This window comes from Cebus imitator, unplaced genomic scaffold (assembly GCF_001604975.1).
Source record: "Cebus imitator isolate Cc_AM_T3 unplaced genomic scaffold, Cebus_imitator-1.0 Scaffold258, whole genome shotgun sequence".
Taxonomy (NCBI): domain Eukaryota; kingdom Metazoa; phylum Chordata; class Mammalia; order Primates; family Cebidae; genus Cebus; species Cebus imitator.
The window spans coordinates 1,449,924-1,474,409 of NW_016107573.1; the positions used below are offsets into that span (position 1 = coordinate 1,449,924).

At 47.9% G+C, this 24,486-nt stretch overlaps 2 protein-coding genes across 13 annotated transcripts in view; one reads left to right on the forward strand and one right to left on the reverse strand.

The window, feature by feature from the left end:
- PIK3IP1 (phosphoinositide-3-kinase interacting protein 1) overlaps positions 1-5,453 on the forward strand; it is a 28,795-nt gene extending 23,342 nt beyond the window's left edge. Inside the window, exons 6-7 of one of the 4 annotated variants that reach the window (XR_001816761.2) lie at positions 2,032-2,317; positions 4,958-5,453. Coding sequence is in view for 2 of the 4 variants with exons in the window: in XM_017499549.2 (XP_017355038.1) it covers positions 2,032-2,080 (49 nt within the window). In the remaining 2 variants the exon portion in view is untranslated. Of the gene's footprint in view, positions 1-2,031; positions 2,547-4,017; positions 4,760-4,957 lie in introns of those variants that run through there. The other 3 variants (XR_001816760.2, XM_017499549.2, XM_017499550.2) reach the window with 3 other exon arrangements.
- The window catches only part of LIMK2 (LIM domain kinase 2), a 68,247-nt gene that overhangs the window by 7,354 nt on the left and 36,407 nt on the right, over positions 1-24,486 (reverse strand). For 7 of the 9 annotated variants that reach the window (XR_001816759.2, XM_017499545.2, XM_017499544.2 and 4 more), the window contains 10 exons: positions 13,866-14,001; positions 13,061-13,170; positions 12,218-12,406; positions 10,121-10,226; positions 9,584-9,780; positions 6,543-6,729; positions 5,601-5,687; positions 4,754-4,885; positions 4,460-4,516; positions 1,119-1,184 (listed from right to left, as the gene is read on the reverse strand). Coding sequence is in view for 8 of the 9 variants with exons in the window: in XM_017499545.2 (XP_017355034.1) it covers positions 1,119-1,184; positions 4,460-4,516; positions 4,754-4,885; positions 5,601-5,687; positions 6,543-6,729; positions 9,584-9,780; positions 10,121-10,226; positions 12,218-12,406; positions 13,061-13,170; positions 13,866-14,001 (1,267 nt within the window). In the remaining variant the exon portion in view is untranslated. Of the gene's footprint in view, positions 1-1,118; positions 1,185-4,459; positions 4,517-4,753; positions 4,886-5,600; positions 5,688-6,542; positions 6,730-9,583; positions 9,781-10,120; positions 10,227-12,217; positions 12,407-13,060; positions 13,171-13,865; positions 14,002-23,108; positions 23,573-24,486 lie in introns of those variants that run through there. The other 2 variants (XM_017499542.2, XM_017499546.2) reach the window with 1 other exon arrangement.

The following is a 24,486-nucleotide window of genomic DNA, read 5'->3' on the forward strand; positions in this document are numbered from 1 at the left end:
AAAAAAAAAAAAAAAAAAAAAAAAAAAAAAGGTTATGAGAAAACACTGAACAACTGTTAATTTAAAAAACAGAAAAAGAAAAAAGAATACAAAAATACACACACAAAAAAATTAGCTGGGTGTGGTGGCAGACACCTGTAGTCCCAGCTACTTGGGAGGCTGAGGCAGAATAATCACTAGAACCCAGGAGGTAGAAGTTGTAGTAAGCCAAGATCGCGCCTCTGCACTCCAGCCTGGGCAAGAGAGAGAGACTCCATCTCAAAAAAAAAAAAAGACACACTGGGCATTTGTGTTTCTGAGGGTCTGGTATCTGTGCACAGTAGATTCCCCAGCCCACTGGGAGTTTCATGGCAGAGCAACTGGAGTCCTGGAGGTGAGGCTCAGGGACTTGGAGAGTGGAACTCAGAGGTGGGACAGGGGATTGCTTTTGTTTTTCCCTGTCCTGCCTTATTCCTAAAAAGATTAAGGCTGTAGCTAGAACCAGGATAAGACAAAAAAAGGCAAGATGGAGGCAGTAGGTGGGAGACTTAGGGGAGACAAGCTCTTTGAATAGCTACAGGGCAGTCATGTGGGAAAGGAATGAAGATTGCTTGGTGTGGGTCTAAAGGGCAGAGCCAGGGCCAGCTGGTAGACACCCAGGAAGTCAGATAGCAAGTCAACAAGATAAACAACATTGTAACCACCACAGCTGAGGGGCAGTGGGAAGAATGCTGGTTTCAAACTGTTCCCTGTAAATTCATTAGCTCTGTGGCCTCAGGCTGAGGCTTCAGGTGCCACCACTGTAAAATGGGGTCAGCAACGAGCTGCTTTACAAGACTATTATGGGGCAAAAGCAGGTAAAACGACAGGGCTCTACATACAGCCAAGAAACTTCTGAAGTCCCTTCTAACAAATTATTTCAAAGGTTGTTAATGAGAGAAGGTGAAATTAGTCTTGTGTGTGTATAGGAGCTCCCAGAAGACAGAGAAGGTCATTGGAAGAAGCAGGAAGGGAAAAACAGGAGCTCCTAGACAACACCTCTGCCCTTCTAGCCAGAGGGGACAAGTCAGCCTCCTTTGTGACAAGGAAGCCAGGAAGGGTAAGACCCTGGAGGCCAGGCCTAGAACAGTGGGACATACCAACTTGATGAGGCAGTTGTGTGAGTTCAAATCCCGGTGGATGATGCACATAGAGTGCAAATAGGCCTGGAACAAAAGCATAAGCTGAGGCTAAAGGGCCAGCAAATCAACTAGACCCTGATTCTGGAACTTGGGGCCACAGATACTCTCCTCCCAGGCCATGCCCACCCAGCTTCAGAACCCAATCTGGACAACAGGGCAGGCCCTCCTGTGGCCACTCCCTTGTCCCAAAACCAACAGGAAGCCTGGACTTCCTCTCCCTCCCTGCTGCCATCTCCTGCCCATCCTTTTGTTCACCAATCACCAGCACAGTGGCTGGCCAAAGCCCTCACTGCTCTCTCCTAATGTCCCCAACTTCACAGAACCCTGGCCCTTGTAGCATTTCCTCCACCTCTATCCATTTTACTTAGATCCAGGCTGTTCCCTCCTCCCTACTCTCCCAGTCTCTGGCTTCAGCCACTCTGGATCCTTCCTGCCTGCAACAGAGAAGTGACTTCTTCTTGCTCCAGCTAGCTCTGTCTCTCTGACATTCACTTCCCCTAAGACTCCACCTTCTCCACTGTCTAAAGTTTAAGCTTTCTCTTCCTACCCAAATGTTTGTAAACAAATTTCTGTTTATGTCCCCTCTCCAGGCCTCCACCACTGGCTCTTGACACTCTGAGGAGCAACTTCCTTTCTCCTTCCCTTCCCTTGTAAATGTAGAAGGAGCTACTCTCTGCTCTCCAGCCCCCTGCAATACTGCTTCCATCCCTTGGGTTTCTGGAGCTGCTCACACACCCAGGGAGCTGAATCGCTATAGTTCATGACTTGCATGCCTGCCTGCTGGCCTGAGGATGTGCTCCTCAAAGACTGTCCACACCTTTCTTATGCTACCTGCTCCTGAGACTCTTGTGTGTCTGGTTTTTCCTTCCAGTCTTTTCAGTGTCAGCTCTGCTCAAAGCCATCTCCACTTCATAAGCTGAGACACTCCCTGTCCCCGATCAGCCACATGGATGCCTCTTCTGTCCCACAGCTCCAGCTGCCCCTTCTCTGAAGATTAGGTGACTGGCAGCCTCTCTCTAAGCTCTAGTCTCATGGAGCCAGTTTCTTGCCTAGAAGATGTTGATAGGTTCTGCTAGGAGAATAGAAGGCATCAATGCCAGCTCTTCCCAAACCGGTTCCTCAACCATCCCTGCCATCCCCCATCCCCCAAACGTCTGGTAAGTGATACCTCAAGCCACTCTAACTCCTCCTCCTCCTCCTCCTGTTCCCTCATTGCCAACCAGTCTCTCCATTCTGACTCCACCCTGCCTCACCAGTCTCTCCATTCTGACTCCACCCTGCCCCAGGCTCCAGTCCCCACAGCTACTACCTTAATTCAGAAATCTGAAATGTTTCATTAGCCCTCTATGCAGGTCTCCATAGCCTGAGACCCTCCCCATTCCACCCGAACCTACTAACCATATCAGACTTATATATACATATATATATATATACACACACACACACACACACACACACACACACACACACACACATATATATTTGAGATGAAGTGTCTCTCTGTCACCCATGTTTAAGTGCAGTAGTGTGATCTTGGCTCACTGCAACTTTCGCCGCCTGGGTTCAAGTGATACTCCTGCCTCAGCCTCCTGAGTAGCTAGGACTACAGGCATGTACCACCGGCCCAGCTAATTTTTTTTTTTTTTGAGACGAGTCTTGATCTGTTGCCAGGCTGGAGTGCAGTGGCGCAATCTCAGCTCACTGCAACCTCTGCCTCCCAGGTTTAAGCAATTCCTCTGCCTCAGCCTCCCGAGTAGCTGGGACTATAGGCACGTGTCACCACGCCGGCTAATTTTTTGTATTTTAGTAGAGATGGGGTTTCACATGTTGGCCAGGAGGGTCTTAATCTCCTGACCTTGTGATCCACCCGCCGTGGACTCCCAAAGTGCTAGAATTACAGGCGTGAGCCACTGTGCCCGGCCTTGTATTTTTTTTTTTTTTTAGTAGAGACAGGGTTTCACCATGTTGGCTAGGCTGGTCTCAAACTCCTGACCTCAAGTGATCCACTTGCCTCAGCCTCCCAAAAAAGTGCTGATATTACAGGCATGAGCCACCATACTTGCCCAGATTCATTTTGGAAAAAGCACAGCTCTTAAACTTTCTTGCTTAAAAATCTTTTCCTGCCAGGCATGGTGGCTCACACCTGTAATCTCAACACTCTGGGAGGCTGAGGAAGGAGGAATGCTTGAGCCCAGGAGTTTGAGACCAGCCTGGGCAACAAAGTGAGAACCTGTCTCTACAAAAAAGAAAAATAAAAAAATTAAAAAAATAGGTGTGGTGGTACACACCTGTAGTCCCAGCTACTCGGGAGGCTAAGGCAGGAGGATTGCTTGAACCCTGAGGGTCGAGGCTGTAGTGAGCCATGGTCGTACCACTGAACTCCAGCCTGCATGGCAGAGCAAGATCCTGTTTCAAAACAACAACAAAAACCCTTCCTGATTCAAGCTCCAGAAACAGGGGAAAAAAAACCCAAAAACCAATCAACCAAAAAACTCTTTTACATCTGTCTCCTAAATATACTCCAGACTGCTTAATTTAAAACACAGGGACCTTAACGTACCCCCAAACTGTTCCAGACTACTACTATCTTCATGGACCCCCATGTGAAGGGCAGTGGTTAGTCTCAGGCTTGGTGATCAGACTGACTAACCCAATCCCAGCTCTGTCCCTTTCCAGCCCAGCTTCTTATCTGGAAACCAAGGCTGTCATGAGGAATAAACATGCACCTGCATATTAATTCCTCAGCTCAATGCCTAGCATATAGAGAGCACTCAGTACTTGTCAGCTGTTGTTACTGCTATGATTGGAATCATTTATTTCCAGGTAAAATAGATGATTTTCTCTTCTTTCCTCCTAGGTCTTTGCTCCTGTCACTTCAATCTTGGAACCTCTCTGCCAATAGAAGTTTTATCCAATTCTGACCCTTCAGGGCTCTGCTAGAACTCATTTCCCCTTCACTGATTTCCTAGGCAGTGAAGTGCTCTACTTAGTTCAAGGGCCCTCAGCGTCTGGACACCTGGAACGGCAAGGCCAGGCCACCTCAGGCTACAATTTGCCTCTCCAGTTTGCCTTGTCCATGCCGTTTGCCCTTAGAGATGCGTAATTCTTTGAGAATAGGGCTGTGAGCTAGGAACAGTTGGCTAGAGGTAGTTTCAGTGACACAGACAAACATAATGAATAGCTGCTGACCCACCCCACACAAGTTGCCCAGGAAGGGGTCTCTACCTTCTAGTGAAGCCCACAATTCTAGCACCTCTCCCTACTTGCACCCTGCTGACAGGTTTGTTGGTGGGACTCACCATTCCGGAGGCGATTCCTTTGGCAAATCTGACCTTCTGCTGCCAGGGGAACGGATCCTGCAGGATGGGGGGAATGATTGTTGGAGGCTGTTAAGACCTGTCCCACTCGTGGTCCAGACCCTAGGGTCAATATGGTCTCCCAGTGAAGCCTTCCTGTCTATGCCTAGTCCCGCCCAACATGGTCCTTTGGGGGCCAAGCAGGGCCCCTCTGGCCTTTAAACTCCCAGGGTAGTGGTAATAGAGGTGTCCGACAACCCACCAAGGCTCCTGGAGACTACAGGGTGTTGTGCTCACCATTCCTCGCAGGAAATCCTTCAGTGTGCCCCCCTCAATGTACTCTGTCAGCAGGTTCAGCTTTTTATCCTTGTACAGCACACCAATGAACTTGAGCACATTGGGGTGGTCCAGGCTGCGCATCACTTTCACCTAGGGGTGGGGGAAGCCAAGAAAAGCTGGTGGTTAACATCTTACTATGTCTTCCTTACACCTTTCCTCCAGGGAATCAGCTTGACAAGTGTTACCACCTGCATTTCCTACTGCCTATCTTGTGATATGGCAGGGGACTAAGATCAAGATGAGGGAAGAACACCACCATATGGATGGAGATGGCTTCACAGGCCTCACCCTTAGCATCCTGCCTTTCTAGGAACTGCACTGGTGGAACAGTGGTGGGAGTGGCCACTGGAGGGCAGTGCTTGGACCGCAGGTGTCGCCAACTGAAGTTGCTCCATGAAGTAACTTGGGAGAGGTGGTGAAAACTGTAAATGCTCAAGGAATTGAGTGCTCAGGGAGCTCCCCTCCAGGTTCCCTTAGCAGGGTGTTCAGGTAAGGATTATAACAGAGCTGTACTAAATTGGTCTGTTTTCATGTCCATCACCCTCATAATCTGAGAGCTCCTCTGAAACATGTATCTTTTGTTACTGCATCCCTTGTACTCAGTTTGTGCTGCCTTTAGTAAGTGTTCGTTGAACAAATAATTATGCTGTAATTTAGAGGGAGTGGGGATATTCCTTTAGTGCTCTTTTTTGCTTAGTCTTTAAGACAGTGATCCAAACTATATTTCCTCTTGAAGCCATTATTTGTAAGGTCTTCCCTCTTCCAATGGTGACACCAAACTCCTAGTCCTCCTCCATCTTCTTACCTCAGTCAGAAAAGTCTTCTGGGTCTCCTCATCACATCGAATTAACTCCTTCATGACCATCACTTTGCCTGTGGCTTTGTGTGTCACCTACAGGGAGGGTAACTATTAATGGTGCTGAGACCAGAGGCAGTTTCTGAAGAACTGTTTGAGAAAATCTATGCAACTGGACATCCCACCCTTTGGAGGGTACACTGAGCCGGGTCAGACTAACAGAGTTAATGTGTGGAAGATGCAGCGTGGAGCAACAGGGGATTCAGACAGAAGCATACTCTCTTTCCTGGAGAGCTGGGCATGCATGGAGAAGAGCTAAGAACTCAGAAAAGCGAAGTGGGGAAGGAGGCAGGAGGGGATACTGCCAAGCCAAGCAGGGGCTCTGGTCATTTGGCACAGGAGTGAGTCTCTTGAGTGAACAGAGAAGTCTGGGGGCAGGAAGGTCAGTGCCAAAGACATGCACCAGGGAGCTGGGTGGGTCAGGGGTGAACTCTCCAGCCCCGCTGCCCCCGCAAGCTGAGACACATGGCTTACCTGACCCCCCCTCCCAGTTCTCAGCAGAGGAGGAGGAGGAGAGAAAGAGAGAGGTTAGTCCCCGAGACTGTTCCCCAGGGAGGCAGGAGCCATTACCCTGTGTGCTCCTTGTAGCATGCCCGGTACTAAGTCCTGGGGGCACCTAACAAACACCCACTGACTGGTTGCAGGAGGACCACAAGCACAGCTCAACCCAAGCTGGATCTCCAGGTCCACAAGCTCACTGTAACAGCAACATTGACCTTAGGTGGCCTGGGTGGGTGTGAAGGATACCTCTTACATCATGACCCAAAGCCAGGAAGGAGGCCTGATGTCCTGCAGGGTATGGGGTGGGGCCAAGTGGTGAGAAATTCCCGAAAGACAGTGAGAGAGGGGGACTGGGGGCAGAAAAACAAAGCAATTACTGCCTGCGCTCACCTTGATAGCCTGCCCAAAGAAGCCCTTCCCCAGGACCTCCCCGTGGATTAGGTCACAGGGCCGGAAGATCTGCTGTGAATAGCTGCTGGAACAACGAAGGGATTCTGAGCGGCTGATGTCACGGCTGAATAGCAGGGGCTCCTTTGGGGAGCTGGGGCCAGGGGACTTGGAGATGCTGTTACTGCGCCTGAAGATGAGGAAAGATGGGAATAGGGATGCACAGTCCTCAGAGATCACCAAAAAACCCTGGAGGAAGGAACCTAGGGGCTCCTGTCCATTCCAATGTTTATAGTTTAGATGTTATTATTGGGGAACAGGGGCTTTTACATCAGATGTGTCATTATGTGCTTGCAGACATCAGTCATTTATTTAAGTATAGTAAAAACACATTCAAAATGGGAACTCTGCATACATCACACACAAAGCAATTAACTAGACTCTACTAGCTTGTAATGCTCAGTATATGACATACATGACAACACTGCAGATGGTAATTCACCATCTCCCATATCTATTTGACTTAAGGTACTAACTGGTTTAGAGTGATAGTTATACTAGTATCCAAAAAATGAGCCAATGGGATTTTTTTTTTTTTTTTTTTTGAGACAGTCTCACTCTGTCAGCCAGGCTGGAGTGCAGTGGTGTGATCTTGACTCACTGCAACCTCTGTCTCCTGGTTCAAGTGATTCTTGTGCCTGAGCCTTCTGAGTAGCTGGGACTAGAGGCATGTACCACCATGACCAGCTAATTATTGTTTTTTTTTTTTGGTTGAGACGGAGTCTCCCTCTGTTGCCCATGCTAGAGTGCAATGACATGGTCTCAGCTCACTGCAACCTCCACCTCCCAGGTTCAAGTGACTCTCCTGCCTCAGTCTCCTGAGTAGCTGGGACTATCGGCGCACGTGCTACCATACCTGGCTAATTTTTGTATTTTTAGTAGAGATGGGGTTTCACCATATTGGCCAGACTAGTCTCGAACTCCTGACCTCAGGTGATCCACCCACCTTGGCCTCCCAAAGTGCTGAGATTACAGGCATGAGTCACTGTGCCCAGACTAATTACTGTATATTTTTAGTAGAGATGGGGTTTCACCATGAGACTAGCCAGGCTAGTCTCAAACTCCTGATCTCAAGTGATCTGCCCGCCTCTGTCTCCCAAAGTGCTGGTATTATAGGCGTGAGCCACCATGCCTGGCCAGCAAATGGGATTTTGGATGATATTTTGCACATCTTTGCACCTGTTCGTATCTCCTGAATTTTAAGATGATAAGCATAAATGATTTTTCTAGCAATAAAGTCACTATGTTTATATTTTCAAAAGCGGTCCATTATAGTCGTGGTCACTGACTATTATTTTGACTTAGTGAAGAAGGGACAAGAAGGCTGAAGTCCACAGCACTGCAGGTAAACAGCCCTGCGAATTTTCTCTCTGGTGTATGGTCTGCTACTGTTTTACTTGGGCTACCCAGAGAGGACTGAAGCTGGATGGCTCTTGCCTTGTCCTGCCCTACAGGTTTACTTACCCTTGTTCTTTTGCTCTGCCTTCTGCTGACCACGCCCACAAGGGCACACAAGTTTAGCTGACCGCCTCCTCTGCATGGTGGCTCTACAGATATCTGGTCACCCCAACATCTTCCCTTTTCCAGGCCATGGATTTCCAGCCCTTCTCTGCCCTCTGGTGCCCTGCCTCCCGCTAATTTTATCATACTGACCAAGGCCAAGAGGCAGTGGGAGTGAGGGGAGCAATTTGAGCAGTGGGTACTGTTTCTAACACATGCCAGCTGAGAGGGCCCCAACTTACTTACTCAGTTTGTTTGGTGAGAAGGGTGGATAAAAAAATCATTTTTTTAATTTTTTATTTTGAGACAAGGTCTCACTCTGTTGCCCAAGCTGTAGTACAGTGGTGTGGTCAAGGCTCATTGCAGTCTTGAACTCCTGGGCTCAAGCAATCCTCCTGCCTCATCCTCGAGTAGCTGGGATTACAGGCATGCACCAGCATGCCCAGTTAATTTTTTTATTACTTGTAGAGACAGGAATGTTGCCCAGGCTGCTCCTGAACTCCTGGCCTCAAGAAATCCTCTGGCCTTGGCCTCCCAAAGTGCTGGGATTACAGGTGTGAGCTATAGTGCCCAGCTCAGCTAATTAAAAAAAAATTTTTTTTGTAGAGACAGTGTGTCACCATGTTGCCCAGGCTAGTCTCAAACTCCTGCAGTCAAGCCATCCTCATACCTAGGTCTCCCAAGTGTAGGGATTATAGGCATGAGCCACTGTACCTGGCCAAGAACCTGATTCTTAGTGATACTAAGAATACGTCATGTTTACTGAACACTGTCCCTATGGCAGCACTATACAACTTTATGTCCTTTTCCACATTTAATCCTAACATAATTGGTGAGACAGCCACCTTTGTCTTGCCATCACTTCACAGATGCAGAAACAGGCTCAGAGAGATGAAGTGATTTGTGAAGGGAGGAGCTCAGCCTGAAGCCCCAGTAGGATATCAGTATTTCTGCCAGGGAGCCAGTGCTCGACTTATTTTCTGGAAGTCTCCCTACTTGGGGCTTCCACTCAAGGCAACTACTGCTTCCCACCCATGGACCTGGCAGAATCTGGGGTTTGGGCTTATTGGCCCCTCAAGTCTAAAGAACTTTCATTCATCTTTTGCTTTATTATTTTCAAAGTCCTTCTATACAATTTTTTTCAACCCTATATGTACCCCTAACTCCAGGCTCTGAGCTGCATGCCTCCTCCACAGGCCATGCTGCCCTTCAGGGTACAGTATCACTGCCTCCTGTCCAGCTTAGGAGTTCAGTGGACAGAGCTTGACCCTCCAGTTTTTAAGGAAACCTGGCAGACAGCTGGGTATGCACAGGCTCTCTCTATGAACTGTGATTCCCATAGGGGCAGCTGGGTCAGCACAATCCTCATAGTCTGTCCCTGGCCAGCTGGTGCCTTGCCTAACTTTGCAGGCTTCTGAAAGCCACCTCAGCTTCATCTGAGAGACAGACATGGGACAGAAAAGAGCCAGAGTGGGAAGTGGCACCTCAGAGAGCGTCTCCTCAGTGTTCCCTCCAGATTCTCCTTGGTGTCCAGGGTGCTGAGGGTGTGGGGGTGTTCGGCATCCTGCATGTGAGGAGAGAGTCGGGCCTCCAGCCGCAGCTGATCCAGGCGCTGGGAGACGGGGTCATGTTCAATCAACAGCTGAAGCGTCTGGCTCGTCTGGCTAATTGCATCCTCCACCTGTGGCCAAGAGCAGTATAAGGCTCCTACAGGCTGCCCCATCCCAGGCCACCCATGGCCAACCCAGATGACTCAGGCACAGTGTGGCTAGCGCTCAACTTGGCCAATGGTGGCCACTAGCTGCCAGTGGCCTCACAGTGCCCTCTGCATGGTATCCTGTCAGCTCTCCCATTGGTCAACCATCCCTGCTACCCTAGGAATAGGTCATCAGTGGTCACAGGCTCAATGCTAAGACAAAGAGATGGGCTGGGGGTAGGAAAACATAAAGGCTGTAGCCTGATTTCCCAAAGGATCTGTTTCATGTCCCACCCTCACAAGACAGATTGGACACACACTCTACCTCCTCCACTCGAAGTGTGCGGACGGGGGTCCCATTGATCTCCAGAATGCGGTCCCCAGGATGGATGGCATTGCGATTGTTGGGACTGATGTGCATCCGGTTGACCCTGCCCAGACAAGAGTTGAGGCAGAATAAAGATGTCCTAAAAACCTGCTTGACCAATTCTGCTTGTGCAGGGAAGGTTTACCAGGTCCCAGGCCACCAGTGGCCCCTAAGGGTCCCAGGATACCCACACAGAAAAGCAGCACCCTTTCCAGGATGTCCCATCTCAGTGAAGGGCACTGCCACTCACCCTGTGGCCTAAGCTAGAAACCTGGACAACATCTTCCTGTCTGGAGTTCCTGTCTTCCTCTCCTACTACAATCTCTAAGAACTCTGCCTTCTTTCCATCACTGTAGTTATTCATACCTCTTACCTGGATCACTGTAACAGCTTCTTAAAAAAAAAAAAAAAAAAAAAAACTTTATTATTATTTGAGATGGAGTCTTACTCTGTCATCCAGGCTAGAGTGCAGTGGCACAATCTGGGCTCACTGCAACCTTCACCTCCCAGGCTCAAGCAATTCTCATGCCTCAGTCTCCTGAGTAGCTGGGATTACAGGTGCACACCACCATGTCCCCTCTAATTTTTTGTAAAGATGGGGTTTTGCCGTGTTGGCCAGGCTGGTCTCAAACTCCTAACCTCAAGCAGTTCACCCGCCTCGGGCTCCCAAAGTGCTGTGATTACAGGCATGAGCGACCATGTCTGGACTTTTAATTTTAAAAAATAGAGACAGAGTCTTGCTATGTTGGCCAGATTGGTCTTGAACTTCTGGTCTCAAGCAATCCTCCCACTTCAGTCTCCCAAACTGCTAAGATTACAAGCATGAGTCACCATGCTCAGCCTACAACAGCTTCCTAACTGGTCTCCATACCTCTAGGCTTTCCCCTCTCCACTCCAACCTCCATGCCAGTGCTCCTTCTAAAATGTTAACTTGGTCACATCACCTTGCTGCTGAAACTCTCAATGGATCTGCTGGATCTTCATAATCCAGGTCCTCCATGCTTAACAGCCCCTTTTTTGGTCACACCCAACCTACACCAGACATGATTAAGACTCTCACTTTTGGAGAAATGCTTCTCCCTCTGCCCTGAACACAATTCGCTCTCCTCTTCATCTAATGAGGTTGCAGAACAGACCTTAGCTCCTGACTTCCCAAATTCTAGTACCTTTCACCTACTGTGCAAGAACTAGCCTAGTGTCCAAAACATGGTAGATGCACAATCAATATTTACATGGTAAGTGGCCAGAGATACAAAATTACTGGTATTAGATAGACACAGACTCTTCCTCCATCTGGTCTCTGGCCTGAATCTAGGACAGCGTCTTAACTTCTTTTGGGCCATGGAACACATTTTCTCCATTCATTCTCTCAACCAAGAAAATAATAATCAACTCATACCATATGCCAAGTACTATTCTAAGCCCTGGGCATGTAGCACTGAATAAGATAAAGCGAGTTCCTTCTGGAATTTACATTCTAGTGGAGAGGACAGAAGATAAACAGCTAGTACACATAATTGCTCTGTCGCCCAGGCTGGAGTGCAGTGGTGTGATTTCGGCTCACTGCAACCTCCGCCTCCTGGGTTCAAGAGGTTCTCTTGCCTCAGCCTCCCAAGTAGCTGGGACTACAGGCGCATAACACCACGCCCGGCTAACTTTTTGTATTTTTAGTAGAGATGGGGTTTCATTGTGTTAGCCAGGATGGTCTCGATCCCCTGACCTCATGATCCGCCCGCCTCAGCCTCCCAAAGTGCTGGGATTACAGGCACCGTGCCGGCCTGAGCCAGATAATTTCAAAAAGCAAACATGATTTGAAGCCTGATACCTGAAAGGTGAGCGATTCTGGCCTTAAGTATCTGGTAGGAAGTAGCATGGGCAGAGAAAACAGTTAAGTGCCAAGGCCCAGGTGTGGTTACAGCATAGTGGGGTCCAGGAGAAATATATGAGATGAGGATAAAGGGAGCTCTGCGTAAGACTTTAGAGTTCTGACCCCTCTGAGGCCCATTTACAGACTCTGCTCAAGAATCCCTGCTGAAGAATTCTCAAAATACTTACTCTTTCACTTGCACAGTGGTGGTGTAATTGGAACAGGCACTCTCCACGGACACAGAGAAGCCCCGCCTGCCCTCGGTGGTGGCCGGCATGGAGATGAGTGTGACAGAGTAGGGTAGCTGGTTCTGAACAGACTCTGTGGAGAGTCTCTCAAACATGGGTGCCAGCACCACCTCATTGTGGCATTTCCCACTGGGGAGAAGGAACAGAGGGAAGTAAGATGCTGGAGACCCACACAGAAGCCCCCCAGCAAACACTGCATCATGTGGCTTTAAGCAACAGTACCCATAGTCTCACTATCACCCTCTCTCTCATGATTCTAGCTGGCTGCTCAGAATGAGGATCCTGAATTCTCAGGGTGGGCTGGGACAGGAGGTGCTGAGCTGGATCTGCAGAAAGCGGTATATTGGGAAGAACACTGGCCTGGGTTGGGGTGAAATGGCCTGGGTTCTTTTCATTCTGCCTTTGACTCACAATGAGAAACTTGCCCTGTACTCTTCTATGCCATGGGCCCCAGGCTGACTTCTTTTGATAACTAAGGTGGTTGGACAGGGTGAGCTAAGGGGTCTTTGAATTTAATGTTTTGGGGTCCTCCTTTGAGAGAGCCTCCCACTGGGAGGACTGCAGGGCAGAGTGAGAACATTTTCAAGATAGGTACGAAAAAAGGGCAAAGACATATGTAAATCATTCTGCTTGTAAGTTAAAGGGCTGGTTAAGAGCATTGTTGTGATAGGAATCCAATGTTCTGCCTACCCCAACAGTGTTTCTGCCCAACTCACCCTGCCACCATCCCTTCCCCAGGCCACTCTTATATGAGAGAGGATAGACACAGGGTCACCATCTTACCAGTAGAGGGTGGCATGCTGCACCAGTGCATACGCATCCCCATCCTCAATGATCACCTTGCAGCTCATACAGGCAAAGCACTCTGGGTGGTACTTGAACTCCCCAGCCACCTGTGAGCAGGTGGGGAGAAGGGTGTGCAAAGGGAAGAAGGAAGTGAGTTATCACTGTTGCTGGAGTGAGGAGAGGGGTGGGTGAATGACTGCCAATCAAGGCCCCAGTCAAAATCCACTCTTTCACTGTCTGCCCTAGAGCTTCCAAAGGAAGTATCAGATTGGTGCCTCCTGTCATTTCTGAGATTGAACAAAACTGTTTTGGTCTCAGTTATGAGAATAAGTCCCCAGAAGTAATCATCCCCACTAAAAAAGATCACAGTTCCTCCAATAGAGGGTTGGCAAGTCTGTGACTATACTTAAAGCCCTTTGTCCAGAGCAGGTACAAGAGGCAGCACCTCTCTCTGCCAGCTCATTCCAGAGTCTTCTTTTCTGATTCCCTGAACACAACCTAGGCTTATCCTCTTCTCAGCCTGTAACACTCTCCTTTGAGGTCCTTATCCAACTGTATTGTCTCTCCTCTCTGCCTGCCTCTCCTCCCACTCCCAACATTAAACTATTAAGTCTTTGAGGGAAGGATCTTACCTTTCACTTAACAGGTGCTCAATTGATACCTGCTGGCTGAATGAATGAATAAATAAAGGGAGATGCCTTGGCTGATGGAAAGACCAAAAGATGAATGGCCACGGGGAACCGGAAGCACTGTCAATGGACTCTGATGATCAAGAGGGGCAGATAGGAAGGGACTCACTCACCATAAAAGGCCCTGTCATCAGCAGGGAGCACCCATGACAGAACTCCCCAAACTTCCCCCAGTAGTCCTTGCGACAGTAGAGCTTCCCATCCTTCTCGTAGTACCAGTTGGTGAGGGAATCCTGGCACTCTGAACACCTGAAAGGCAAGACAAGAACTGAAACTCTCCTGGATCCCTGGAAGCAGGCCACATAGGCTGTCCCTGGATCCTAGGTCTGACAACAAAATGGACAGTCTGATCCAAAGCCAAGATGGGGGAAGTTACAGCCTCGTGCTGTCTCCCCAAGGGAAACTGGTTCAGAGTGAACAAGGCCCTAGAAACTAGCTCTGTGTTGCCTGTCTCAGTGAACAGACTAATGTTTCATAACCTCTTTGGGTCTTGGAGCCCTCTGAGAATTTGATAAAAGCCAAGAAGCCTCCCCTAGATAAATGTACATATAAGGAAAATGTGCATATAATTTAGGTGTGAGGGGTGGGTATATCAAGGATTCTCCAGCCGGGCGCAGTGGCTCATGCCTGTAATCCCAGCACTTTGGGAGGCTGAGGCAGATGGATCACGAGGTCAAGAGATTGAGGCCATCCTGGACAACGTGGTGAAACCCCGTCTCTGCTGAAAATACAAAAATTAGCTGGGTATGGTGGCATGTGCCTGTAGTCCCAGCTACTTGGGAGGCTGAGGCAGGAGAATCCCCTGAATCTGGGAGGCAGAGGTTGTAGTGAGCAGAGATTGCGCCACTGTACTCCAGCCTGGTGACAGAGGAAGAGACCATCTCAAAAAAAAAAAAAAAAAAAAAAGGATTTATCTGAAACCTATTTATGGCCCCAGTTAAGGACCTGTGGTCTAGACAGATACTTCAATGAACAAAAGCAGCTTAATCATCTCTACTCTTCAAAACAACCTGTGATGAACAGTGTTACCAATGTAATGTTCTTGCCAAAAATATGTTAAGCATAAAAAAACGAATCACGCAAATCTAGGATGTGGGTTATTCTATAAGATAACTGGTCTTCACTCTTCTAAAAAGTCATGAGTAGAAGAAAAGGCACAGATTTTTAAAAAGCCTAGAAACACAGCAACCAAATACAGCACCTCAACCTTGGATTCAAATTTAGATAAAAAAGGAAACAGCATGAACAGTTTTCGAAAAACTGAGGAAATCTGGATTCAGACTATAATATTATATTGTAAAATTACTGTGAATTTTCTTAGATGTGATGATATTGGGTTTATACAGGAGAATTATTAGGAGAAACACTGAAACATTTAAGGGTAAAAGTCAAGATGCCTTTAAGTTACTCTGAAATAGTTCAGCAAAAATAAATAAAAGTATATAGATAGACAGCGAGAGATACACAAAGTGGCATAACATTAACAAATGATGAATCTGTGAAAGGTATGTAGGTGTTCTTTGAACTACATTTTCAACTTTTCTATATATTTGAAAATTTTTCAAAATAAAATATTGGGGAAGAAACTCAATACTTTATTAGCACTGTGTAAGATGTACATGTTAGATCCATAGCTCACTAAGTGCAGGGGCTGACACCTGTAATCCCAGCACTTTGGGAGGCTGAGGTGGGAGGATCACTTGAGCCCAGGAGTTTGAGAACAGCCTGGGAAACATAGTAAGACCCCATTTCTTAAAAAAAAAAAAAAATCCATGGCTCCTTTCTCCCCTAATCACCTGGTTATGAAGCTCTACCTCTCAGGTCAGGTGTGTTCTCAGGACTTACCTGCACAGACAACCTCCTCCTCCCTTCTGAGCTTCCCAGCACACACAACTGAGACTTCCCCGGCCTTCTGAGCTCAAGCCATTTCTTTCCTTCTAGTTCCTTCTTTTCCCTATTTTTGTTGTGAAGGCCTTCCACACTGGCTACATCCTTGCTTCTGAGAGGTTTGAACATTGCTTGGTTTGAATCTTGATCCTGCCACTTACCAGTTACGTCACCTTGGGCAAGATATTTTACTTCTCTGGCCTAGTTTCAACTATAAAATGAACTGATGTGAAAATTAAAGGAAATCGTATGTATTAAAAACATAGAGAGCAGCCAGGCGCAGTGGTTCACACTTATAATCCCAGTGCTTTGGGAGACTGAGGCGGGTGGATCATGAGGTCAGGGGTTCGAGACCAGCTTGGCCAACACAGTGATACCCCATCTCTACTAAAAATACAAAAATTAGCTGGGCATGGTGGCACAGGCCCACCTACTCAAGAGTCTAAGGCAGGAGAATCACTTGAACCCAGGAGGCAGAGGTTGTGGTAAGCTGAGATCGCACCACTGCACTCCAGCCTGGGCAACAGAGCCAGACTCCGTCTCAAAAAAAAAAAAAAAAAAGACCTAACATACAGAAACTCAATATGTGGTATTAATAAAGATGGTAATGACAATGTAATGGCAGCTCACATTATCAGTCACTTACTGCCACTAACTGGACAACTTCTCTTAGTAGCTTTCGCTCTTTGACAAAATCTAACTATAGCATCCTATTATTACAATGAGCTAGTGAGAAGAGGAAATAAGCTAATGTATGAGAGAAAGCCTTTTGCCAGGCAAGTGCAGCTAAACACTGCCGCTATAAAAGACAAATACACAGGGCACCCCACTTCACCTTTCATGAGCTTATGAAGAGTTGAGGAAGAGAAAGTCTAAATAAAACTTAACAATACAAGGTGAGAGACCACAATGAGTACTACTACTTCTGAGCACTGTGGGAGGCAGAGAAGGGCGGCAGGAATGAGCTGAAGCAGCTGAGCTAGGGAAGTTTAGAGAAGCAAGATCCTGAGAATCCCTTTATCTTTCTGGAATGCCCAATTCCCCTGGGTGCTCAACAACTACTGATGGCTATTTTCTTCCTATAGCTTTTCCTATTTGTCCTGTGGAAAGGGAAGTTCAAGGTCTTGAGGGTTGGGTATGGCAGAAAAGTATGGCGGTGAGGTATCTAAATACTGTGCAGTGAGGATGGAGACAGAGGGGAAGACTGTTCTCAGTATGTGGCTCACACTCCTCTCAATGTAAGATACATGTGGATGAGCTCTAAATGGGGAGGAAAGACATACGGGCTGAAGTCTTGGGTGCTAACATGGCCTTGGACAAGCCCCTTTCCCTCTCTGGGTTGTTTCCCCACCTGTGAAAGAAGGGAACACATAATCCCAGGTCTCCTTAACTCTATGCATAGCTGTGTTTTTCCCTAGATAATCTGAGGTTCTAATCTTAGCACCACCATTTACCACCTAAATGATATTGAGCTAGTCCCTTCACTTCTCATTTGTGAAATGGCAATATCATCACCTATTTTCAAGGTAGCAGTGAGGATTTATTTATTTATTTTTGAGATGGAGTTATGCTCTTATTGCCCAGGCTGGATTGCAGTGGCACGATCTCGGCTCGCTGCAATTTCTGCCTCCTGAGTTCAAGTGATTCTCCTGCCTCAGCCTCCCAAGTAGCTGGGATTACAGGTGCATGCCACCATACCCGGCTAATTTTTGTATTTTTAGTGGAGACAAGGTTTTCCCACGTTGGCCAGGCTAGTTTCAAAATCCTGACTTCAAGTGACTTGCCCGCCTCAGCCTCCCAAAGTGTTGGGATTACAGGTGTGAGCCACCGCGCTTGGCCTAACCACCTTCTTCTTCACTAGGCTGTTAGCTCCCTGAGGACAAAAACAGCATCCCACTTACTCTTGGTAGACTCAGCACCAAGCAAAGGACCTGACAGAGCAAGGCCTTAGCAAATGTTTCCAAATGGAAAATGGCAGGAGTGGCAAGAACCAGTAGCCCAGGTGGAAGCACAAAGGTTCCATGGCTCGTGGTCACCAGGTCCTTCTTTTCTTCTGTGTGCAGACATATTTGCACCCAAATGCAGGCCTGGGCTCTGTTACGCCCTTGCAATGGTATGTGCGCTGCAGGGCATGGGAGCACCAGAACACACCCTCCTTTCCATTGCCAATATCCTGCTTTTGTTTGCTGCAAGTAGCTTTGGCCAGGCCCAGGAGAGGGAGCAGGGAGAGAAACAAGTGCAGGCATGCAGAAGACAGCCAGGCCAGCCTCCTGGGAAGAACACCTGGCTGGAAAGCAACATTACCAGTGCACACATCTGTGTCAAGGAATGTCTTTGAAGGGCACAGCCAGCTATGTGGCCAAAGTCACTGCCACAGATGTCTTTGAAGAATCGGAAGGTGAACAGCTGATAGGAGGGCTGGGTATGGGTCCCTAAACCGTGTTTTGCCACAGAATACAACTGGGTGCTTAGACCATTAAGAAGTCACCATGGTAGACTTCAGAGTTCTAGCTTAGCTATCAATAACATCTACTATTTATTGAATGCCAACCACAATCCAGGTCCTACATGAGGTAACTTACTTCATATTATCTCTAAACCTGACAACCCTACAAGGTAGGGTTGTCACATCTCAACAGCTGAGTCTCAGGATTCTCACCTGTGAAAATAAGGAGGCTGGAGCCCTGACAGCTCGAGATCCTTTGAGTGTTAACACTTCGTGATGCTTCTCCTTTAGCCCAAGTACTGAATGTTAAATGACACAATTCTACTCCTTCATATACTTCACAGTGTTCAATTCCCCAGCATTCTCTGTTCTTTTAAGCAAAGAATCCAGAACACACTCTGGAAATGTAAGGTGCTACTCAAAAATGCCCCACCTCAGATTCTTAGAGGCCATGGACACCATAAGTTCTTCCCAAAGCCAAGGCTTTTTTTCTACCTTTCAATTTTTGAAAGTTTCAGGTGAAAGTCAAAATCTTCCCTGGCTGTAGGTAGAAGAGTACCCAGCTGAGAGGTGGTGAACTGACGTCTGAACCCAGGGCTGAAGTACCAGTCATCCCACTCTCCTAAGGAGCCGGAGTGAACTGAGCTGAAATCCTCAGGTCAGAGGAAATCACCTAGAAGCCTACATACACTGAGGCTACACCTAAGAACAACCTCCAAAACTCATCTTCCAAAACATTATTGAGGGCTTCTGAGGGCATGGGCAGATACAAAGTGCACAGAACCCTGGTAGTCAGTTCAGTGGGTCAAACCAGATCCACACAGAGGCCTTTTGAGTCAGCAGAGAACACATGAGTTAAAAAAAGCAAAACAAAACAAAACACTCCTCATTCTTTAACTAGAAAAAAAAGATAATCAGTTGAGATTTTCTCTTTTAAGACCTGGATCCATATTCCTTCTCTGCCATTTACTATCTATGTCACCTAAGGCCAGTTACTTCATTATTCTGAGCCTCAGTTTCCTCACCTGTATATTGCTGATAACTTATGGGGTTATGAGAATTAAATTATGTACAGATGTCTTTCATGATGCCTGGCTCACAGAGGTACCCAGTAAATGTTCATTTCTTTCCCTCCCCAATTTGAGAATGCCAAGGGCAACTGCAGACAGACCCCTTTTCCTCCTATGCTTAGCAATATGGACCTGCTTCTGGGCCCAGAATGAAATAGATTTCTATAAGTAAAGAAGGAAGGTCCTAAAGTGAATTATTTATTCATTGAATTAGAATCAACCGATTTGTTTTTTTAAAGAGACAGAGTCTTACTCTGTCACCCAGGCTCAAGAGATCCTCCTGCCTCAGCCTCCCAAGTAGCTGGGACTACAGGTGCACATCACCATGCCTGGCTAATTTTTTATTTTTTGTAGAAACAGGGTCTCCCTACGTTGCCCAGGCTGGTCTCAAACTCCTGGATTCAAGTGATCCTACAGACTTGGGCTCCCAAAGTGCTGGAATTACAGGAATGAGCCACCATGCCCCGCTGAAATCAATTGATTCTAATAGATTCCTAACAATTAGGAAATACTTACTGTGCATCTAGGATGTTTAAGAACAAGCAGGCAAGGTGCCGTGCTGGGAGAAGCCAAGTGAGATAAGATATAGGCCCAGCCCTCACTCATGTCCAAACTCTTCCGACAAAAATGTTTACGGGTAAATTCTCAACCTTACGAGGTAAGAGAACCAGTCATTATTGCAGTGGATTTACACATGTTCAAGCATAAACCCTCCCATGTCCTGATGAAGGCCTGGCTGGATGGTCATCCCTTAACCTCCCAGTGAGCAGCCAGTTGTAGCCAAGCTTCTTTCAACCCCTAGCCTCTGAACTCACTGGGCTGAAGGAGAGAATGGGAAGCTCCCTCCACCATAGCCTGAGGGCACCCACAGAGCACCACAACTGGGGATGCCAACTTTTCCCCAGGGCCCAGAAGGGCAGATATGACAGGGGCCTAGAGACTGCTCCTTAAGAGCTCAGTCAAAAATTCCTTTATTACTCCTCCTTCCTGCAGATCCTATAGACTGAAACAGTCTGCCAATTAAACTGTATTATGGAATATGTTTTTATTATTTTAAAAAATCAACCAAACAGACAATGAGCCTCTGAACAGCAAGAAGTAAGTGTTGCTAGAGTGCACTGATTCACTTCCAACCAAAAACCAGGAAGCCTGTAGTTTCAAGTAATTTGTGTAGTTGTACTGCAGTTAAAGACAGGGCCTCCATTATTTGGAAAATAATGGAAAAGAGATTATGTGCCTCTGAGGAGCCACACACATTGCAGAGTTGGGAATCATTCACCTGATCCAAGTCCTTCATTTTTCAGATAAGGAGAAAAAGAGTCCCAGAGGACCTAAGGCACCTGCCAAAGGTTACTGTGAAGCAGGGCAGAGTTAAGCATAATTTCTTTCCTTTAAACATGGATTGCTTTGGAATACAAAGATATGTTTGTTTTCTTCAAGAGATAATGTGTAAACCCAGTTCATTAAATCAGTGTTGGACATGAAGCGAAATTCTATAAAAAGAAAATTGCTTTAAAGATGTCAAACAAAAGACACTCCCTAATTTACCTCTTTTGTAAATTCCAATTTAAGGTATTTTCTTACTTGGAAGCACAGTAGTAATTGCATCTCACTCCTCACGCTAGTGTGGGTAGCGAAGACAGTGCATTTCTGCTGAGTATGTATGGCCTGTCAGGCAGGGGTGTATGGGACACAGAAGTTGTATTCTTCATTCCCTTGCTCCCTCTTCCTCCCTCACATGTCACGCCTGATCACGTCCTCGTGGAATCTGGTTGCATCACCTTCCTTGCAACCACAGCCCCAGAATTCCTATAGACTTTGTATTCCCCAAGAGGCCTGAGGTCAAGGACTTAATTTGTTCCACAGAATCCAGCAAGGACGCTGTTCAGGAGCCCAAGAAGTCTAGCTTCTACTTTATGCCAATGACAAAACTGAGGCCCAAAGAGGAGCCTTTGAGGACACCCTATAATAAAAGAGGGAGGGGCTAATGGCAGAAATAGCTTTCTGACCAGGCAGTGATATGGTAATTGATAAGATACCTGGGAGTGCAGAGGGTCTGGGCGGTCCCTCCCGGGGGTGGGGTGGGGTGGGAAGAGTCCTGTGTGCCAGCTATTTCTTCAGAAGTGACTTCAGGCACGTGGCCTCTTATTTAGGGGAGAGGAGAGTAGAGTATCTACAGAAAGTCAGCCAGTATCCCCCAGACTCCAGCTAGGCAACAAACAGAGCTTGAGGTGTGGGGGCAAGGTCATCAGGTTCTCCAGAAAGGCTGGGACAGAACAAGACAAAAGACAGGTGGACCTGGGTGGCATTGGTGGCTTGGCCCTTAAAGGTTCAGGTTGAGAGTTGACAGTTCACTATCTGCTCTAGCTCCAGCTCCTGAAAAGGTGTGTCCTCCCTGGCTTCCCTGCCTCTCCAAGGGTAAAAGGGGTATAGTTCCTGGCTCCTAGAACAACCCTTCCCCTAAGCTGCCTTTCCAAGATTAAAAGTAAGAGAAACTAATGAGGACCTGAAATGTGGCTACTTCAGGTAGATACTTGGCATCTTGATTCCACATGGTAAAAACCTTTCTCCTAAACTCAAGATCAATTTCCACTGGCTCTTTAGAAAACAATCTCTGCCATCCCTTCAACAAGTCAGGCAAACTATCCCTTTTTCTACTCTGCTAGGAGAGGAAAACAAACCTGCAGACCCCTGAAGGATGAGAGAAAGGAAGACAGAAAAAGCTGCCCAGTGAGGCTCCACATGTTAACTTTGTTGAAACTGGTTGCCTCATCTGTAAAATGGGGATACATAATCTCTTTCAGCGGCTGTTGAGAGATTAAAGGATAAAGTGTCTAGCACAGTGCTTGGTAGAGTCAGCATTGAGGACCAGTTCCCTTCCCCCTTCCCCAGTCCAGACACTTCCCACCACTCTACCAGGGTCCAGTCATTCCGTGAAACCACATGGTATACTGCTTTTCTGCCCAGGGCCTGGCCACCTGACTAGTATCCCAGCAGCAAGCTCTGGGCACTGGACCTAGCTTAGGGAAGCCAGAAGGCAAAAGTCGACCAGGACCACTGGTGAGGGGGAGGCAGCCTTTTTGGAACAACAGGCTGCTCCCAAAGAATGAAAACAAGCCCCACCCTAGCCAGGAATGGCTCCATTCAGAAGGAACCCAGAGGGCCAGAAACCCCCTGGGGAGTTTCTATGGGAGGTGGAGTGGGGCAATGAGCAAAGAAAGCCAGGTCAGAGTTAGAGTTTCCACATCTCCCTCTGAGAAACCCCACAGAGAGAGGCTCCTGGAGATACTCAGGCCTAGGGACTGAGAAGCTGAGGGGACTGGCCCAGCAGCTCAGGAACACTCCAAAGACCACTGCTCCAGTCTCAAAAGCACTGGCCCAGGTCTTTCCCCAGCAACTGTATTTACCTGGGAGCTCAGAAGCCCTTCAAAGCCAGAGGCAATGTGCCTCCCATTAAGAGAACAAATGTTTATAAGATGCCTACTGTGTACCAGGCTACCCACACCCAGGCCTTGTCAGTTTCCACAGTTTGGCAAAACCTGCCCATCCTGCTTGTTGGGACAAATTCCTGGGCAGGCTGCATGGCCCGCAGGTAAGACATGTGAGAGCTAGAAACAGCACTCTATTTGTGCTATTCCCCCCGAAGCAGTAACACTTAGAGTGGGCAGGTCAGTGGCATCTTTTGGAGGCTCTTTCAGGTTTGTCTGGGATGGAAAGGGAGCTGGAGCTCCCTAAGAAATTCCTGCTGGGCATATCTCTCCCCTCACCCCTTCTATAACATAATGGGGGTACCTCACCAGGCCGATTCTGCTTGGGAATAACCTCTACTAGCTTCTGCCTGGCAGAACTGATGGTAAAAGACTAAGTGAGAAGCAGATTTAGGGAGACCACCCTCCCCTCAAGACCAGGGACCAGGAGAGGAGACGGAGAAGGGAACTTGGAGACCAACTCACCGAAATGGGTCTCTGGAGGTGAAGTAAGCCGGGACTGACAAGTAACTCCCCATCTTCTTCCCACACCAGATAAACAGGCTCAGCTGCAAATCCGTCTGGGAGTGCCTCAGGCTGGCTGTAGATGGCTACCATGACAGGCCGAGGGCTCCCGGCACCTCTGGCTGCAGGCAGGCTACCCTGAGCTCACCTCTCCCTCCGGAGCAGCTGGAGGAGCCTGAGGACTCCAGGCCACTGGACCCCAGCAGATTCCCACAGGGGCTCATGGCTGGGATGGCTTCTCCCTAGTTCTCAGAGGCTCAGGCGGCCCCTCTGGACTCTGAGAAAACGACCTCTCTGCGGAGGCTACACACACACTGGCATTCTCGGGCAGGAGCCGGTGACTAGCTAAGAAAGAAGCGCTGCTGTCAAGTTAGCCTTCTTCTTCAGTCCCACCCCTGAATGAGGGAGGGAGGGAGGAAGAGGAGGGGCTCCCGCAGAACCGAGGTGTGTGGTTGGAGCAGCTGTTAGGAAACAGACCTTGCCTGCAAGGGGTGGAGCTGGGCTGGATCAAGGCTGCAGGCTGGCGCTGCAGACAATAACTGGGACTGACTGAGCGTCCATCCTGAGCTCAGGGAAGGGTAAAGCAGGATAGAGGGGAAACATATCTGGCCCCAAATGTCCTCACGCAGAGGAGCTGCCTACAGGACAGTAATTCTACTTGGAGGTTTTAAAAAAACCAAAACAAACAAACAAAAAAAAACAGAGAATGCCAGCTCCAGGCATAGACACACTGAAGGGAGGACCTCTGGTAGGAGAGGCAGGTTCAGAGAGCCATCCTAGCTCCCAGCTGACATCTGCTCTGTCCTGGCACTAGGGCACCCATTCATTCCCTCCCTTTGCCTGGCCTGGAGACAGCCTCAAGAACTGACTAATGGGAGGTGCCACTTCCACTCCAGGGCAGGGCTATGTTGCAAATAAGGAAACAAAGCCCAGAGAATTAACCTACACCTGATGTATCTCCATGTACCAAACACTATATGAACTGTTTTACTTCTCTAAGACATGAATTATTCCCACTCTACAGACAAGGGAAGTGAGGTACAGAGAGATTAGGTAATTCACTCAAAGTCAAAAATGGAGTCAGTGGCAGGGCTGGGATTTACATGTAGGCCCATGTGTCTCTAGAGCTGGAGCTCTCCCACTACCAGGCTTCCTTCTGCCTCTTCAAGGAGAAAAATCATTTTCAAAGCCCTCTGCAAATAGTATGGAGCCAAGGTTACTCTCATTCACTCACTATTCACTGGGTGTTCACATGCAGAACACCATCTATGTTCAGTGATAACCATGCTTCTCAAACTGAAAAATGGGGCATGAGGGAGAAGGCCTGGGGTGCCTAGAG